The sequence below is a fragment of the Vidua macroura genome, chromosome 6 (assembly GCF_024509145.1).
Source record: "Vidua macroura isolate BioBank_ID:100142 chromosome 6, ASM2450914v1, whole genome shotgun sequence".
Taxonomy (NCBI): domain Eukaryota; kingdom Metazoa; phylum Chordata; class Aves; order Passeriformes; family Viduidae; genus Vidua; species Vidua macroura.
In genome coordinates, this window is record NC_071576.1 from 57,771,419 (window position 1) to 57,789,148 (window position 17,730).

General features: G+C 36.1%; 1 protein-coding gene across 2 annotated transcripts in view; it reads left to right on the forward strand.

Moving 5' to 3' along the window:
* The window catches only part of IRAG1 (inositol 1,4,5-triphosphate receptor associated 1), a 50,161-nt gene extending 33,361 nt beyond the window's left edge, over positions 1-16,800 (forward strand). The window contains exons 10-21 of one of the 2 annotated variants that reach the window (XM_053980069.1): positions 107-185; positions 2,621-2,741; positions 3,591-3,621; positions 4,691-4,831; positions 5,601-5,732; positions 6,502-6,643; positions 7,304-7,353; positions 8,925-9,032; positions 10,227-10,294; positions 11,665-11,784; positions 12,399-12,530; positions 13,490-16,800. In XM_053980069.1, the coding sequence (XP_053836044.1) occupies positions 107-185; positions 2,621-2,741; positions 3,591-3,621; positions 4,691-4,831; positions 5,601-5,732; positions 6,502-6,643; positions 7,304-7,353; positions 8,925-9,032; positions 10,227-10,294; positions 11,665-11,784; positions 12,399-12,530; positions 13,490-13,730 (1,365 nt within the window). In that variant the 3' untranslated portion in view covers positions 13,731-16,800. The remainder of the gene's footprint in view (positions 1-106; positions 186-2,620; positions 2,742-3,590; positions 3,622-4,690; positions 4,832-5,600; positions 5,733-6,501; positions 6,644-7,303; positions 7,354-8,924; positions 9,033-10,226; positions 10,295-11,664; positions 11,785-12,398; positions 12,531-13,489) is intronic. The other variant, XM_053980071.1, reaches the window with a different exon arrangement.
* The last annotated feature ends 930 nt before the right edge of the window (positions 16,801-17,730 follow it).

A 17,730-nucleotide genomic window follows, 5' to 3' on the forward strand; every position in this document is an offset into this window, starting at 1 on the left:
GTTTATTAACTAAAGTAAGTGTTTTATTTACTGTTCATTTGGCAGGGATATTTAAATTGAGATTTGTAGTTCAGTTACTTAGAAATATTATTGTTTCTCTTCACAGGAGCATATTTTGATGAGAAATCAAAATTTAGTTGGACTTAAACTTCCTGAACTTAGTGAAGCAGTGGAACAGGAAAAAGGTGCAGTATCATAAAAACTGGAAAGAATATTTGGTATATACTGATTTTTATAACTGAGTATTATGGAGGGGTGAGGAAAATAGTCTTAAAATCTTCAACTTCAATTGCAATAATAGTTGAAGCAGTCATGGAGAACAGTAATAAATGATTGTTAAAAACAAGAGAGACCAATAATGGATAGCACCTCAATTTCTCAGTGATTTGAACCAAGAAGATACTGTAGGTATTATTATAACCAAGGGAAAAGATGCACACGTGGAACGGAGTCTGGCTTGTACCTAATAGTTGTGAGACTGAAGTTTCAGTAACTTTCTGTAAAATCATTTCAGCAGTGATGGATTGAATGGATGCAGCTTCTGCAAGATATTATGGTCATAAGGGTGAACTTGATCCCTGGGAATGTAAATACAAGATGGGATGCTTTCTTCCTTTTTTATTTTAGTATATGTGTAGCAAGTATTGAAATGACATTTTACTTCTGGTCCATACTTCCATGTCAATGTGAATGAGAAAATGTAAGGCCAGAAAAGAGTCATAAAGGTGTTTGAAGGATTGGAAAAATATGCCTTACAATAAATGGGATTTTTTAAACCTCAATTTCTGTGATATTTTTAGGAAAAATAAAGGAAATTTTTTTTAAAGGAAAAAGCTTAAAACTCCACATAAATGAGGAAAAAGAAATCTGGCACCAAATATTTTCTTCAATGTAACATAAGCAAAAAAGATTTGATGCCTGTAGCTGCATCAAAAAAGATTCAGAATGAAGAGCAAAGATATGAACCTGAGGATAATTCAGCATGTGGAAGAATTAAATAGCAGTAGTGCTTAGATAAAATATTTAAACCAAATATATCCACCTAAAATATTTAAGCCAAAACTATGTATTTGTTTGGAAATAGATAATTCAGAACTTGTTCAGTGTGACATTAACTGAAGATGGTTACTATGAAATGAGCTGAAATTGATTGTCCAAGATTTAATCCAAAGCAAATTTCAATTTTTTTTTAAAATATTGTACATTTTGCTAATTCATACATTTGTACTCATCAGCCTTAAAGTTGACTAGCTCATCAGCCTTAAAGTTCCTGTTACACTTAGAGGTGGTTGAGATACTACATTTCATGTTATGTCTGGAAATGGACTTGTCTTCAGTCTGAATGAATCAAGATTAAAAGAGACTTCTTTTCCTCTATATTTAGTGATTATATCTTTGGATTCTTAGATATGATAATATTATTCCTGTCACTCTGTTAATGTATAATTTCCCAGAAATTATTTAGCAGGCTCTGTTTGAAAGTATAAAATAGTTGCCATTTTACCAGCCTGCTGTGTAATTTCGGCAGGTTTGGAAGTCTTGAGGAAGACATTATGAATAAGATAAGCATTATTTTATCCAGCTTCTCAACATGGATCTCATGAGTATCACAGGCTTTTTATAGTCCAGTAAGTTTTCTAAATGGTAGCCAGAACATTAAGGGTCAACTCCTTATCCTCAGTGGGGAAAACAAGCAAGGGGTCAAATTCTTAGTAATTTGTTAGGGATACCTACTTCCTTACATTGTTATAGAAGCCACCTTTTCAAGTGGAGTGAATTTTGCTTAAACAATAGGAAATAGCCAAATACTTCATTATTACTGTTATGAATCCAATGTACTGTCTCCATCATGGTTTTTATCAATGACAAGTTACTGTCACCATCTGAGTAAACACAACTCTGCATCTACACTAGATAAGTGGAATGCATTAAATCTGGAGACACTGTGGTGTCAGGCTGGATTTTATGGGGATACGTGTGACTGTTCTTAAGTAAATACTGGAAATTTTTAATATAAAGCAAATGCACAGAACTAAAATGTAGCTGGAAAGAATCTCCCTTTCTGTTCCATCTTTCATGTTAATGCTTCCAGATTTACACACTAATTACATGGCAAGTCTAAGAATCCTACTGTTTAAACAGTTCTCCTGCTCATAAGTTTAAGATTCTTTCCCAAGTCTGAGATTCAGACTGGGGAATCTGCCTTTCCTACAGGAGAGTCCTTCATGAAATTCTGGTAAGACAGAAGGAGATAAGGGAACTAATATATGTGAAATTAAATAAAATGGAAATACAGAAGCTAAGTAGTAAGAATTTTTAAAAAGTGTTAGCCATGTCTTGGACCTTATGAAAGTGACAGAATCAGAGAATGTAAGTATAACCTTTATATCCTGCTTCAATTGACATACAGTGCAAACAGGTACACGATGTAATTTATAACAATAAATGGTGTACAAAATCTGTAGTATGGTACATTACACTACACTTCATCTTGGCAGGTGGGATTTAAAGCCTTAGAAAATGACAGTATTCTATTACAAAATCTCAGGTAAAATATTCCAGAAAAGAATGTTTGACTTTTCAAGTAACATTTTTTTTTTTAATCTGAAAATGTCTTTAGGCCCTTCACCTCTCCCTTCCCCCACTGAAGAGGAAGAGACAAAGAACAGCTCTGATGTCATGCCCAGCATTCCTGATGTATTGCTGCGAAAACTGCGAGTGCACAAATCACTTCCAGGAAGGTAAAAGCTCATTAGAAGTGGAAACTCTCATCCAGGAGAAGGCACACTAATGGTCTCCAGCCAACTTCCCTTCCCTCCATTCACAGGGAGATAAATTGTTGCATTTTAAAATGTGCAACACAGATTTACTGGAAAATTTTGGGGAACGCACCAGCTTCCAGTAACGGGCCAACTTTTAAAATTAGTTTGAGAGTTCTGCATAAAAAGTCTTAAACCTTAATTGCATGCTACAAGTAGATTTTTTACAGGTTTTTCCACTCCTGGTTTCCAGGACTGCTGCTGCAGATATGTACTCATATTGAAAATATTATTTCTCACCCCCATGAAAATAATCAGGCCAGATGATGCTTTCCAATGGTAGAATTTGGGCACGTAAGAGTTCTGCAGTCTTCCTGCAGGTTACAATTTTTTTGGGAAATGGAGTTTATTTTGCAAATGTAGTTCAAGGACTCACTTATGAATTCACTAATTTGGACTTTGCAATACATTAAAACAATTCCAAACTTATTCAGCCAAAAATAATTCCTCTGTTCAGCCACACAGTTAGGTACCAAAACCACCAGAGCCTTCAGTTATCTGAGCTGTCAATAAGGATTCTCTGTAAAGGTGAAATAAATATTTAACATTTATGGTGAAGGAATTGTTATTTACGTTATTTTATATAAGTGAATGCACGAAGTGAAGAACTTCTGAGAGACCACTGCTTGATTGTAATCAATACTGAAAAGTAGTTGGAAACTCTTGAAACTCAAACATATATTTTGTTGTTCTGTTCAATTAAGTATTAGAATACATTTGATTTTAGAGAAAAAACTCATTAAAATGTGAATTTTTTACTTTTATTTCTAGCTCCCCACCGCTCACTGAAAAAGAAGTTGAGGTAAGTATGTTATTATTTTAGACATGTTCCAATTTTAAGTGATTACTTTAAGTCTAAGTGTGGTTATTAGAATGAGGTAATAGGGTGATTTTTTTCCCCCCAAAATATATTTCTCATTAAAAAAAAAACCCACACTGAACTCCATAAACATAACAATTTTGTGAAATATGAGCAATAGGTAAAATGACAGAGTAGGAACAAGCAAAACATTTGTGTTTTTCATAATAAAATATGAATTCACTTTGGAAATAGTTTTCATATTCTAAAGTAGTAAAAAAATGAGATTAAATAAGATCAGAAACTCAGCAATTTAAATTGCATTTATATTAGCTAATATGAGCTTTGGGGCATTTTTAATAATATCCTGCTGTTAGTTTACATAATTTTTGCTTTCTCAGTTCAAGACAATAATTTTGTTTGCAGGTCTCTCTCTAGCTTGTAGCATTTGTTTGTTGTATTTTTTAAATCACATAGCAGTCAAGAAAAGGATTTTTTTTTACAATACTGCAATGTACTGGAACTGTTGGTGTCTTTTGCTTTGCAAAGTATTAATCATAAGAAATAATAAGTCGGTAAAGAAAGAAACAATCTTTAAAAGCAGGGTGCAAGAGAAAAAAAATGTTAGCACTTAATCTTTTGCTGGCTTCAGGGGTAGGTGTTTATCCCTTAGGTAAAACAATGCTCATGGTGAGCTCATCCCTGGACTTCCTCTGCACAGACTATCTGTTTAAAAACCTTGGGGACCCTTGGAGGAAGTCCAGCTAGAAAACAGATCCATTGTGATTCTGGTGCTTCTGGTAGGCTGCTTCCTTCATTTTGTCTCTGCCCTACAGAGCTCCCAGAAAAACATCCAGGAAAAGAGGCAGCAACGCATTTACTGTTCCTCATTCAGTGGAAATAAATAGACGTGATTTTTCGAAGAAAACAAATTAAAAAATAATTTCCATTTTCTGTTTCAATACTTATTTAAGCAGCAAAGTCTGTTAAACACATACCTTATTCATAAGTTGTTATTGAAATTTGTATTACTGTGAGACTTATTGGAAAATGCCTCTTTTGATCCGAACAGAATGTATTTGTACAACTCTCCTTGGCCTTTAGAAATGATAGTTATACATTGGAATCTAGAATTCAGCAGGCAGAGAGAGAGAGAAATCTTACTGAAGAGAATGCTGAGAAGGAACTGGAAAACTTTAAAGCAGCCATTACGGTAAGAAACCAATGGGAATTCTTTTCCTGAACTATAGTGTACATGAAAGCGCACACATATTGCAAATGTGTTTGGCTTGTAAATTCAGCCCCATAACGTCGTTTTCTGCTGCTCAAACTCCTTGCCATGAGCTGCCTACTACTCTGAGAGGGCATATTCTGTCAGAGTGGGCCAGCATTTGTGGAAATGCCTAGGGGATGCTTCCCTGGGTCTAGCAGATTTCAGGAATAAAGACTTGGAGTTTGCTGTTCAGTTTTTGATATAAGCCTGTGACATAGCTAAGAGCACTCTGAACTGCAGTTGGAGCACTGATGCATGTTCTCCTGGGCAAGACCTTCTTCAGCAGTAAAATTTGAGGTGTCCAGATATGAGAGATACCAAAATGTGAATTTTGTTATTAAAAAAAAAAAACCTGAAATCCTAAGACGTGTAACTTGAAAGGCCTCTTAACTGCAGATACTAGAAGGCATGCAATGTGAAACAGCAAGGAATACTTAAGGAATAGGTCCAATCTCAGGCTCAGGTTTTGGGCCTGAGTACACTTTCATTCCAGCTGTCCCTGCTGTTCCTTTACAGCAGTAGTTTTGAGTCCTTCCTTCCACTATTCTCTAGGTTTTCTAACTGGAAGGACAAAAAATTGCACCCATCTGGGTGTGCCAGTCTAATCTCTCCATGAGTTCTGCCTGGACATTTCTACCCCATTCTGGGGCTTTGGCCACTCCATTTGAACTAAAAACATGCTGATAAAGCTGCTGTATTTTTGCTACAGTCTTCAGCTCACCTGTGGCACCACTATGAGCACAGGGAAGCCTACCAGAAGCTCCTGGAGGACATTGCGGTGCTGCGGCGTCTGGCTGCCAGGCTCTCGAGCCGCGCTGAGATGGTCGGAGCCGTTCGCCAGGTGAGGGCATCCTGGTGTTTACCTGGATCCACAGGTGCACTCTTTTCCAGCCTGGGCTAGAGGTTATGTTCACCCTCTGAGTTTTATTTGCCATTTTGACAGATTAAAGACGTCTGTTGTAGTGTCAGGTAACACACCACTGCAGCCTGGAAACAGAATTCCACCAGTAGAATATTGCCCATTAAGCTATGTAACATCTGTACAACAGGAGCATGTATTTTATTCTGAACTACAGCTGCACCACAAGAAACTAATTTCAAATCAGGGCAGTACATAATAAAAATAATAAGAAAAAAAAAAAGAAATTTTTTCTGGGTCAAAAAACTCATCTAATTCAGTCACCTGCCTTTAGCAATAGCTCAGTCAATTACAAAGAGTATGAGAAGAGAGTGAGTATAAATAAGAATACATCAATACCCTCCCAGATTCAAGAATGTTCCCTCTGCCCTCTAAAGTAACCAGATTGATATCAGTGACTAAGACCTTTTAGGGTTTGAAAACAAATGAGGTATACCACATAAGTAATCAGATAGGCACACAGGCAGGGTGTCTGAATATATGACAAAATAAATTATTATATTCTGTGAAATACATATGAATTGGCATTTTCTTCTAACTATCTTAGGAATTTTCAGTCATTGAGGCAGCAATATTTCCTTAAGAACAACAACTCCAGATTTAGCCCTGACATGGAGCATACATATAAAGGCAAATGATTTGTTGGAGATGTGTAGAGGTTACCTGGATATTTCCTTCTTTTCTTCCTTAGGAGAAGCGTATGTCAAAGGCAACAGAAGTAATGATGCAGTATGTGGAAAATCTGAAAAGGACATATGAAAAGGATCATGCTGAACTAATGGAGTTCAAGAAACTTGCCAATCAGAATTCTAGCAGAACCTATGGTGCATCTGGTAAAGCAAAATAAAAATTTAAGGGTTTGTCTTGCCTCTAATTCAGGGAGATGTTGGTGCTATTAACAATTTAAAGTATTGGGAAACAATTTCATGAAGTTCTGATCTACAGGAGTAGATTTTTAAAAGTTACAGAAATAAGTTGTTTCATATGAGCCATATTTAATGCTAAAGTAAATTGTAAATCACTATCACTTACCAAATTGTTATGAGATCAAATAATATTTTCTCATGGCCTCTTACAAATCCATGTACTCTGCACAATTTTAATGCAACTACCTTTTAGGTCCAGATGAAGGCAAAATTTCATTATTAAAACCACTTTTTTCTTTTTGCAACCTCTTCTTTCCTTTACTGGAAACTGAAATATGAGGATTTTCCTTTGCAAGAACTTGTATATTGGGACCAATAGTGGGCTTTTTTTGCCTGATTCAGTGAAAATAGTACTGATTTGGTTATTTCAAATTATTTCAATTTTTTTCAAATTTCTTGTGCAGATGTAATTGAGAAGACAGCTGTATGACAATAAATACATGGTCACTTACAGATCCTGTGTAAATATACTGTATCTGAGTTTTAAATATAAGCAAGGGTTCTATTAATATTATTTAGAGATACTCACATAGTCTAATACTGTTCTTTATCTTTGTTTCTGTGCAGAAGACGGGGTTCCTCGTTCATCTAGATCCATGTCTCTCACTGTTGGAAAGGTATTTCTGCAATATAAAGAAAATGAACATTTTATATAGTGAAATTTATTTGTGTATATACATTCACTTCTTTAGGCTGTGCTCAAACAGTGCTGGTAAATTCTCAATATTGTTCATGCAGTTTAGTGCATGTGCTTTGCAATTTTGTATACATGACTTAGTATGGCTTTGTGCAATAATGGTAGTGCCTGATGTGAAACTCTAGTGTTTTATTTCTGCAAAACTTCCAAGTGTTGGAGATCAAGTCTACCACAAAACTTGCTGAAACAACCAGTGATTTGGGAGGCATGAGTCCCAGTATGACCATTACGAAATTTGGTGATCAGGTGCATTATACTCAGTCTACTGTTTATTTTCATATTTTTATTTGCTTAGGTTGCAGTTCTTTAGGTTTAGTTTATTCCTGCCACCTCTGAGTATTGGGTATAAAGAATTACAGCACAGAGCATGCAGAGAGGGCAAGAGGGGATTTCAGAATGAGAACCCCATGAGTTGAAGCAGAGGTCTCAAAGACTAAATTTAACAGGGACAAGTCCAAATAATAAAGAGGAGGAGAAAAAGAACCCAAACACTAGAATGGACTGCCTACCATGGCGGCAGACTTTCCAGTGTAGTTTTTCAGGAGCACATTAAATAAAACTGTTGTTAATGAATAGGTAGGGTTGGTTTTGTCTAGAACCAGAATCATGGAGTGACTCCTAAGTATTCACTAAAGCTGTTTTACTCCTTTCCTTTAAAGTTGTCTAGAGCAGAATCTTAGAAGTGTTTGGATATGCACTAAAGCAAAGCTGTTAGGTGCTGTAAGTGTTTCGATGTTTTAGTTAGTTGGAAGCATAGATTTTACATAGATTTTATAGGATGAAGCATTTGGCTACTTACCAAATGACAGCAAAAATTTACATAATCTGTACTTGAGCTAGAACATATTGTTACAGTTAGCAAGTGTTTGTCATAAGAAAGAATTTTATGGTCTTTGGGAAATATAAGCAGTGTTGCATGATGCCATCTAACAATACAGAGGTGGGGGAGAACAGACTGATCTTTTGTGGAAGGAATTAATGTTTTTGATTCAGTAAATTATAATATAATATATAAATTATTATATAACATGTAATTAATATATGATAGTGGGCACTGTATATCATAATAGGGACATAGCAAGATAAGAGTTTTAATGTGTGACTTCATTATTTCCAGTCATTGTGACACTGGCACTTCCCCCAGTATCATTATGCATCTGCTTTCATCAAAGATAAAGGCCTATGATAAGAGCTGACAATATAAACTCAGAACATTTCTGTTGTGTGATTTACACTGCTGGGCTTTCAGTATGGAAGAAAAAGAGCAGCATCTCTGTGCCACACCTCATTTCACATTGAGCACTTGCCATACCAGGCAGGTCAAGATGAATTTCTGGGAAAAACCATGACCTTTCATTTTACTTTTGCTCCCAACTGTCCTTTTCCCAAAGGGGACACTGACCTACATCTTTGCCACACAAATTAACCCATACAATTGTTCTTCATTCTGTCTTGTTGTATGGTAGAAAAAACAATTGTTGTTTCTCCCAGAATATGCCTCGAAGGAGAGTCAGTGTTGCAGTTGTTCCTAAATTTAACTCCTTGACTATTCCTGGTCAGTCACCAACAGCTTCACCTATAGCTTCAATGCCATCCCTGGTAAGTAAAACCCACATTTTGAAGTTACCAGTTTTTGTCTAAACCACTCTTGCACAGGGGCAAGCCATAGTTACTGTAAAATGAAAGCTTTTTCATTGATTTAACTTGTTTTGACTCCACCCTGGTGAAGGGGATGGACAGAGGTAATTCCTGTTGTGTAAGGGGATATTGCAATCTACCTCCATGAATGATCCTTTGGGAGCAGCTGAATAGAGCAGGCTACTGATTCACAGGCACTGGACATTGGTGAGGAAATTTGCCTTTTAATCTGAAGTAACACACAGGAAAGAAATAATTAAAGTAGCTGTACATTGTAGAAGAGAAATTGCAACCAGAAACCACAGAACACAGCTGTTCTTCATTGCCTGAAGTCCACTGAACAGAAATAAATCTAATTAATGTACAGAAATGTACATGGCAGCAATTTAGAGGTTCTGTGATGATATGGGATCAGTGGAGCCATCAGCCTCTATATTGAATTTTTTTTTTTTGTTAAGCTTTAATAAATTAAATGGAACTCTAATCTGAACATAATAAATCCATAAAAATGTTTTGGAGAAAAACTGCAAGACATATTCACTGTTCAGAGATGAGCTAAGATGGGACAAAACCTTCAAGTTATGGAGTTTTCTGTTAAAAATACAGGATTATTTAAATGAGGGTTTTGCTGAGAAGCTAAATCTATTTATCTATTTTACATGTAAGAAAAACATCTGTTTGTGCAATTTATTTATTATGTACTCAGAGTTAATTGCTTCAGGAGCCAGGTGTGTTTGTTTGCCATGGTTTCTTATAAATTATTTTGGTTTAAAATTTCCCATTGAAAATTGAGCTAATAAATGAATGTTCCTAGGATTATAGAAGAGAAGTAAGAGAATAATTTTACTGGTCAGTGATCAATATATGAAGAAGAATGTTTTCTGGGAAAAATAAACAGTGTAGAAGGAAATGTCAGAAAATTCTTAGTGTGCAAGTCCATTGTGTACTCTGGTTATGGGAGCAATGTGGAAGCACCACATTAAAGATACTTTGCTTGTGAGTGTGGGAAGGAAACCTAAGCAGCACACTGTCTTTGTCATTTTATTGAACACTCATTTGAAATTAACTAATGAATTTTAATTGGTATTTAATTATTTAGTCCTGAATGTTAACTAATTAATGAATGTAACATTTATTGTTGTGTTTTACTTACAGTCTGAATCACCCAGTAATGGAAGGAGCAACCTAACATCTAGTCCTGCTCTGCCAGCACTTCTAGAAAAGTGAGTTTTGCCTAGGTCATCTCAGTACCTATTAAATGATAATACTAAGTGATAATTTTTTTAAAAATCATATTTTGAAATGCTGTGATATTACTATTAGTGGTTAGAATGCTTTAAATGTGCAAATTAAAAGCTTTCAATGTATACATCCCTACAGAATATTGAATTTCATGTATTTTAGATTAGTGCTGAAGCAGGACAAAATTTATCTTATGTCTTTGTTTTACCTTGTGCTTTACTAAGAATGTAAGTATGCAACAACTGAGAAAACAAAAATGGGGAACTACAGCACTGGCTGCTGCTATTTAAAAGAACTCTGCAAGATCTAAACCATCTTTTGAAACTGCACAGAAATTCTGTGAGAAAATACAACAGCCAAAAAAAACCTTATCAATATTTCACACCTAGAAGAAAACAAATCATGTTATCAAGTAACAGAGGCAGAACTTGAAATTCAAGTTTGAGCCTAAGTATGTGTGCATGGGCCAGCTGGTCTAGTAGTGTAGAATTACCCAGACCAGCACAGTTTTGTATGTTTAAGCACTTCAAGCTTATACTCATGGTTTGTTTAAAGTCCAAGTGAAAATAATGTTTATTGTTAACAGGACTTGAGAGAAAATCCATTGCCCACACATGGTGTCAATCAGGTTCAACTATTTTAGTGCTAGGAAAATAAGACCTGCAAAAAGGGTGAGATTCCAGAAGCTGAAATGGGATCCATTGCTGAGCTTATTAAACCTTGACTTTGATAGATCTGCTATGTCTCAATCACTTAAACTCTCTGTCCCAGATAAAATAAATAACAGGAGAGTACTGCAGGAAGACAGCAATATAAAAGAGCTTATCTTTGGGCTAAATGCTCCAAACTTTTACTTGAGAAAAGTGAGGTATGTGTATTTTTTTTAACCTGTGCATCAGTTCAGCATATAAAGTCAGCTCAGGAGAATACTTACAAGGCAAATAAAAACAATGTTTTGTTGAATTAGTATTTGATATTACTTCTGTTTTGTTCCACCTATGTAGCAGGTTACAATTTATAAGATGAGTTTTAGAAAGTTGAGGGAAATGTTTTCATGAATAGCAAATAAATGTCACGCATGAGCCAGGAAACAAAGACTCTTTTCTTCTTTTTTAAAGAATAAAAATTATAGTTTTCTTACCTTAGAAACATAATAATTACTGTTCTTAAATCACAACACCCTGAAACGAATATTTTTCTTGGTGTTCAGTTTTTTCTTTTGAAAGACATTTCATTTCTCTGATGTACATTAAAAAAGACAAATCATGACTCACAAAATTGCAGCATGCTCCAAATACAACGCATTTCCTTGATGTTATTTTCTCTCTGTCTGCTTCTTTTGTCTTGGCAGTGGGAAGTCAAATGGAGAACCTGACTGTGAAACCTCAACTTCTGTGCTGACACAGAGTGGGTTGGAAGAGATCAGTCCTGAAACTAAAGCCAAGATAGAAGAGGAAGCATATAACAAGGGGTGGGAATATTTTTTGTCAACTAAATCTGTAAATATGTGCTACCAGATGAGGACATGTGTTTTTAAAATTAAATTTTAAATACAAGTAGTTATGTTGTTGGTGTCACAAAGTGCTTTACACAGCATGTTTTGGGGCAATTAAAAACTTTGGGATCTGTTTCTGAATGTCAAGCAAAGAATTTTGCATTATATGAAGAGTGAGACAAATTTTGATCCTCTCCTGCAGAATCCAGCATGCCATCTGACTTTAGCATTGAATTGCATTTATTCTCCAGGAAAAAAAGTAGTATCTAGAGGGTATTCAAAGTGAAGGAAAGCTATAGGGAAATGTTTGTTGGCTCCTTTACAATAGACAGAAATTGTTCTCTGTGGAGAAAATTTTTTTTTTGTACAAAATGATAAATTTGTTATCAGCTCTAATATAATCCTCTGTTCAGGAAGGGTGGCTGTCTGTGTGCCTTAGTCATGATCTTCAGCTAATTTTTACTCTTGTTCAGGTGCTGCAACATTCTACTTGTGTTTTATTACATAAAACATAAAGCTAATTTTTCATTAAATAAGATCGTGCTTATACAACGTCCTAGACTAAGAAAGAAATGTTTTATCTGATAAAGATATCAGGAAGCCTTGAAGAAGACCAAAGAACTTCAAGAACTGAAGGAAGAAGATGAAGAGACACCCAAAGAAAGTCATGATGAACATGAAGAAAGTGAAAACGAAGATGAGATAAAAAATCTGAAAAGCAGGTGAGACAGTGGTATAATATGTCCATACAAGAGGGGCCACATTTTTCTACTCATGGTACCCAAGCAAGTATTTTATACTATCATTTTGGCATGTTTTCCTCCTGGGGAAGCATATTGAAATAACAGTATTTTCACAGAAAGTAATATTCCAAGACAATGTAGTTGCAAAACACAAAACTTGTGATATTTTGGTTAAAGCTGTATGTTGACATCAAGGTGCTTCATCTTGATGGGGCTTGGTTCTGATTTGAGGTAAAAGAATGCTCCATAAAATTTCCTCAGATGCCAAAATGTATCTCTCTGTGAATATATACTGCCTTATAAAGGTTGTAATTCAGGAGCCTGAATTGGTGCCGTGTGTCATTCCTGTCCCTGGAGTGACACTGCATCCATCTACACCCAGTGCTCTGTCTGTACATTACAGAGGAATTGGATGCTGGCCAAAGCAAGTAATATGTCCAATCCCAGGTTAAGGCAGGGATCCTTACCTAATCCAGGAGAATTCATTTCCATTCCATAACCATTATAGCTATAAACATCTGTTGATTTCAGATTTCAGCCGCCTTCAGAGAGCAACCATCTCATTAGACGTGGCACTCTTGGAAAGAAATGTTTACCACATATTCCAATGTCTAATTTAGTTGATCAAGGTAGGAACAGTGCAGAATTTTGCATGGTATCAAGCTCTGAGATTTGCCAGCTGACAGGTGGGAGAAATAGGAGTCAACTTTACAGTCTTCAGCTGTCTCACAAATATTACACATATGGAATAGTTGGAGTTGGAATATCTGAGTGTACAGCTCTCCATAAAAGAACTTTACAGTTTGATTCTTCTTTGACAGGGTGTTTGTATAGGGAAAAAAGGTGGTGCACCACCTATGACATCTTCCAAGTTGAAAAGCTTAAGATTAAAAATTTGCATTTGATTAATATATAATAGTTTTCTTTTCATTTTACAGCAGACTTGAAGTCATCGTTAATTATTTATATATCCTGTACCCCAAACTGTGCAAACACTGGAATGTGGTGTGGCTTGTGGTGGCTGCAATAGTCATTTTTGCTGTGGTGTTGGGAATCTACCATTCCTACAACTCCTGTGATGAAAAGTCAGAGGCACCTGAAGGGAAGGCCAGCTGCTCTGCAGCCCAGCAGTATTCCTGGTGGAACTCAACATTCCGACAGGAGCAACGCTCGGAATAACAGAGGAACAGCCACGCCCTTATGGTCCCTGAGCAAGTTTGTGTATTAGAGCACTGTTGTTAAAGGTAGTGTTTAGTCATCCCTGTGGCTGTTCCACTGATCCCTTAGGCAAGTGAGTTACTCTACACCACCAGGTTTGGGACACATGGTGAGCATTCCTTGCTAAGATAAATAATCCTGTCCGTCCTCTTATTGTAAAGGACTTGTACAAATAAAGCAGTATTGAATCATGGTAAGGTTGTGGCAGTAATCAACAACTTGCAAGACATTTAAAAGAATGATTTGCACAGGACATTGACATTTTGAATACCATCATAAAACCCACATTTGCAGTTAATGCTTTACTTTGCGTTTCCTGAATTTATTGTTGATTGTTGAAGTACTAATTGCATTTAAGTCCTTCGGGTATTAAGAGGCTAATTAATTTCCTTATTCATGACTATTGGGTAGAAATAGAAACACTTCCATGGAAGAATATAATTATAGTCTAAGACCAAATGCCTAGCTGCTAAAGTAATTTTATAAGAGGAATTATCTATATGATTATTTAAATGGAATGCTAACTACGTGCATAAATGTGTTTTATGATATGCTTTAAGAATGGAACCACCAATTTTTTTTTAAATGGGATACTCAACAGAACCTGAAATGGGGTCTAGGTGGCACAGCTGATATCACCCAATAAGTCTGGAAACTTCTGATATATAAAAGTTTCCAAAAATGTATGTGTGCCACTCAGAGTCAGTACTGGTTACAGCCAAAAGTGGTAACTGCCTGGAAGGGTCCATGTGCTACCCAAGCCCAAAACACAGCAGTCTTGGACATGGGAAGCAATCTTCAATTCTTGATTGAAAAAGAAAACAAAAGCTCTTCAAGCCTCTGCATGGAGGTGACCATGCCAAGTGGACTCTGCCCTCCTGCTAACACTGGAATAGGCATTCTTTGAGATCTGCAGCAGAACAGAGTTCTGAGAGCAGCCAGAACCCAGCCAGTGCCTACATGAATCAGGCCATGGTAGCAGTGAGGCCTTAGGAGAGCTCACTGCGTGTTTTCAGTAGTTCATTTTCAGAATCTCATGCCAAGATCAAAAGTGATCTGATACATTTCCAAAGCTGATCTACCACATCAAGCTAGAATAATCTTTTGCCCAGATTTTTTGCCAGTTCTACCTATTTGGGAGTTGTGAGTTCTTACACAAGAATGTGAAAGCCTGAAATTTTTGGACAAGCAATTTGAAAATGGTGAAGCCATTACCTGTACAAAACCCAGCACCTAGGGCTGAGACCAAAATGTGTGTCACTGGAGGTGTGGCATTTGTACCTGCTGAGCATCACTTCTGAGTGAAGGTGAACCATTTTGTCTTTCCATAGCTACGGCCACAACAGCAAAGCCAGGGTGACCCTCGATGGCATTCCTGTCCTGCATCCTCCTGGCATTTTCTGGTTGAGGAATGGGTCTGTTTTCCAACAGAAGGATAAGAGTGTTATGAAGTACTGTAATTTCAGTTCTGACACAGTCAATATTGTCCTGTCTTCTTTTGGTGGAAACACTGAATCTTAAGCTGTCAAAGAAAACAGGTTTGTAACTCAGTCAGAAATTTAGTTCACATACCTGGCACTAATAACAAATATCCTGCAGGTGAATTTTTGTTGGCCATGTGTTTCTTAGGAGACATTAATATGAGGAAAGAAAAAAAAAATTAAAAAAAAAAAGCAGACCACTACTAAATTTTTTTGGGGGGTGGGGAAGGGAGTCTATAAGGAATTAGAAGGGGTTTTTTTTATACTTTAAAGTATATATATTGAGGAATAGTGTGCTTAAGGAAGTTCAAAAAGGATAACGGGGAAGTGTGATTTGGTCTAAAATTGCAATTGGTAAAGAATAAGGAGAAGGTTTCTTGCAAATTACTTGGAATCTGGTTCAGTTAGAATTTCTGACTGTGAAGAACTACTGTGACCTTTCAGGTAGTTTCAGTATTTGGAGAAACTCGTCAGTTGTTTCTTTAATACTTCTTTTCTAAAATCAGCTTATTTAACTTAATATTCTTTACAAATAACATTGGTAATTTAATAAGGCAATAAAATTGAAAGTAAATACTGTTAATATTCAGATTTTTCTATGCCAAAAATTATGGCACATATTTATGCGACTGTGGAAATGTTGGGCTGCACTGAAGAAAATTAATTAACAGTGCCTGTAATTGAATTAATTTGGTTTTATTTACATCTGCACTCTTGTAAGTCCAACAACTTATTTTAAATACACATAAAAAGTTATTGATATCAACAAAACTCTCTAATTGCTTAGTGTTAAGCATGTCAAAAGGTCTTTTTGGTAAGTGGGTGAATGAGGTCTTCATCCTCTCTTAAAACTCAGCACACTGGCTTCTTGTGGAATTAGTGCAAAGGGACAATTGCCATAAGTAGTTGTACTGATTTGAGCTGAACTACTTGCATGTGTGAGGTAAGTATAATTTAGCCACAAATGAACTGAAAGAGGCAAGAGATTTTCGTGGGGGTGCAAAAATGAAGATAAAGTTTACTTTAAAAAAAATTGTTCTTTTTGTAACTACTTTGAGCAAACTGTCCACTAAAAATAACAAACCACAATGACTAACAACACGCTAAATAGCTATGCTTATATTTTTCAGTTATTCAATTAAAACACCTTTTGTTTAATAGGAAACTAGATTAAGCTCAAAAACTATTCTAAATACAATTTTATCTGTTGGATATTAGTTTGCTTTATCTGGAAAAAAAAATAAAGCCGAACAACCTCTTCTGTGTTCAAAGATCACATCAGATAACAAGAAACAGACCTATTATTTATGCTATTAACACTGAAATAGTTTTCTTGAGGTGCAATATTTATTTTTCTGCTTTAACAAGACACATTTATGGTTTCTCCTGCACAGCACAAATGTTTCTAGCAAAAGGAATTTCAAAAGGGCACTATTTTTGTGTATCATATTTAAATTTGTAATATTGTAAGATTTTGCACAAGTGTGCTGGTATTGTACTGTATAGTATCACATACTTGAGTTTTGAAATAAAATTATGGTTTCAAAGTCCTCAGTGTTTTTACCTTAAAGATTTGGGGTGCTCTGTCTGCATATTGATGGCCGTGTCTTCATGAAACAAGTCCTGCCTCGTCTACACTGTTACATGTTCTGAGGATCTTGCTCTCAGTCTTCCAGTTCTTCAGGAAAGTGGTACAGAAGAGGAGAGCAAACTCCTGTGTCAATGGAGAAATGTTTGGAAGCAGGATCATCTCTGCCTTGCCCTAGAAACCAGCTGAGAGAGGAAGCTGAAATATCCTGGAAAGAGTTTAACTCCTGCTTCGGAGGGAGGCCACGTGTCACGGAGGAGGCCGAACACGGGAGCCACGAGGGAAATCTGTAACCCAAGGATTCTGGGCGAAAGCTCAGGAGTCTTTATTTGCTTCGTGGACTTGGGAGGTCTGGGAAGCCTGGGTCTAGTGGGGAGCAGACTTGCCTGACCAGCGGGCAGGAGTCAATCCTCGTGTTCTGAATCTCTGATGGTCTCTGCCAGGGGACAAACTCTGGGACATCAACAACCTGGAAAGGAATTACTGTTTCCATGGAAAGACCCTGATATTTGTATTTTCTATGTGAACTTTTTTTTTGTTTCCTCTACCATTTTTCAGGTTTCAATGTTCCTTTTGAAATTATTGTAGAGAACAATTACATGTGTTCTGCTTTATCAAAGTTTTCTGTTTAGCAATCCTCATCAGCATTTTAAAACATGCTGACATAAAAAGCAGGGAATTTTTCATATAGGTTGCAATAAGTATTTAGGTCAAAGACTAATTAATCATTCAGTATAGGTCTGCTTTTTTTAACCACACTGATTATGAAGAAGACACACCAAAAGGTTAAAGACCTTTTGTACTGTTACAGTCCAGATAAGTGATCTTCCACACAGTTTTGGAACAGCTGAACTACAAAAAGGAAGAAATAAGACAAAAAACAAAGTTATTT